The 1,846-nt window shown below is 42.0% G+C and overlaps 1 protein-coding gene across 2 annotated transcripts in view; it reads left to right on the forward strand.

Moving 5' to 3' along the window:
- The window catches only part of slc25a22a (solute carrier family 25 member 22a), a 24,507-nt gene that overhangs the window by 17,651 nt on the left and 5,010 nt on the right, over positions 1–1,846 (forward strand). For both annotated transcript variants that reach the window (XM_014013643.1, XM_014013644.1), the window contains exons 7-10: positions 791–851; positions 1,038–1,182; positions 1,274–1,428; positions 1,514–1,589. In XM_014013643.1, the coding sequence (XP_013869097.1) occupies positions 791–851; positions 1,038–1,182; positions 1,274–1,428; positions 1,514–1,589 (437 nt within the window). The remainder of the gene's footprint in view (positions 1–790; positions 852–1,037; positions 1,183–1,273; positions 1,429–1,513; positions 1,590–1,846) is intronic.

Genomic DNA, 1,846 nt, shown 5'->3' on the forward strand with positions numbered 1-1,846 from the left:
CCTCCTACAACGCTGTTATTGCAAGTATGACTCAGCCCCCTGTGAGTAAAAAGGTGTGAATCAGGGCCCCAGTGATAACCAACACAAAAAGGGAAAAAAGACAAAAACAAGAGGACTTTGAACCTCGCCTGCATTCACTACATACACATGACACGACACCTAAGAACCACAGCATCCAAACCAGTAAGTCAGGTGATGGGGCACATGACCCTCTATGAGCAATAGAACAAATCAAGCCTATTGTTAAGCGATGGCCTTCTTTTGCATGTGACTAACCTCTTTGTCCACCATGTGGAGGCAGTGCTTATAAGGCTGAGTTCACCTGAAACTCATCAGACTGAAGAAGTCTCTTGGACGAGAGACGAAACGTTTCACTAAAGAAAAACCCATCCAGAGGACCTGCTTCTTTTTTCTTTTTGATTTTTTTTCTACCTGGGTTACTGAGATGCATCAGCACCAAGAAACGTTGTTACAACATAGAAATAATCTACCAAACATAAATATCCTTACTTTTTATATACGATTGCTTTCTGAAAGTTCCATTAAAATCTTTCCAGTGGCCCATGAGATTTTTTGCTAACAGACAAAGAGGGTTGACTCCAACAGATATTAAACATAGAAAGTAGCACTTGGAGTGTCTATTGTGACTCACTCTCAGCTATTACCACACCGATTATTAGCACAATATCTATAAAATTAACCGAATTGTAGCCCTTTTTTTGTTTTTTTTGGTCTTTCCAAAGGTCAGCTGGCACTGTGTTTGATGCTTTTTATTTTGTTTCTGTTGCAGGTCATAGTAACAACTCCCATGGAGATGCTGAAAATCCAGCTTCAGGATGCTGGAAGGCTTGGTAAGAGGAAATTAAACCCAGCTGTTGGACAAACTGAAGTGTTGATATTTCTGGAGAAAGAGTGCTCCCGTGTGGTCATGTCAGAGAATGCACCTTATAGCACAGATGCACAAACCACTTCTAGGCACTGAGTGATAATGTTTGCAAACTACTTTTCATATAATGGTGCTTCCTGTTTGTTTTTAGCTGCTCAGAGGAAGCTCATGCCAGAGACGGTGGCAGCAGGCACCGTGGAGACCAAGTCCCCGACGGCCATGCAGCTCACCAGACAATTACTGAGGGAAAAGGGCATYGCTGGGCTTTATAAGGGCCTGGGTGCCACGTTGCTCCGGTAAAGCAGATTCAAAACCAAGGTTTCACTAATAGTAAACTGTAATTAGTGTTTACATTTCATTTTGATTGTCCTATTTCTGTCTGCACAGGGATGTTCCTTTCTCCATCATCTATTTCCCACTTTTTGCCAATCTGAACAACCTGGGGAAGAAAGATGTGGAGGGTCCGGCTCCGTTCTACGTGTCATTTGTCTCAGGCTGCGTTGCAGGGAGCACAGCAGCTGTCGCAGTCAACCCTGTTGATGGTGAGCAGTGTTTTTTGTTTTTAACAACACGATAACCTATTGTGGTATTAATTTTAGATTCTAACCTCTATAATCTGAATTTCAGTAATAAAGACCAGACTGCAGTCCCTGAACCGAGCGAGCACAGAAGACACGTACTCTGGAGTGACCGACTGTATCAGGTAGAGATCGACCGATACAGGTTTTTGAAGGCCGATACCGATACCGATTTTTTAAAAATCAGTCTAACCGATACGCCGATACGAGCAGCCGATATTTTTGGGCCGATTCTTGAAGCCGATACTAACTTTTCTTCCTCCATTAACAATGATAACAATAACAAATGTTACACAGGTCTCAACGTAAAATACTTTTATTAATAAACAAACAAAACATTAACAGTGGATAGCAGACAATATGTACATATACAGTGTGTGTG

This window comes from Austrofundulus limnaeus, unplaced genomic scaffold (genome assembly GCF_001266775.1).
Source record: "Austrofundulus limnaeus strain Quisiro unplaced genomic scaffold, Austrofundulus_limnaeus-1.0 Scaffold104, whole genome shotgun sequence".
Taxonomy (NCBI): Eukaryota; Metazoa; Chordata; class Actinopteri; order Cyprinodontiformes; family Rivulidae; genus Austrofundulus; species Austrofundulus limnaeus.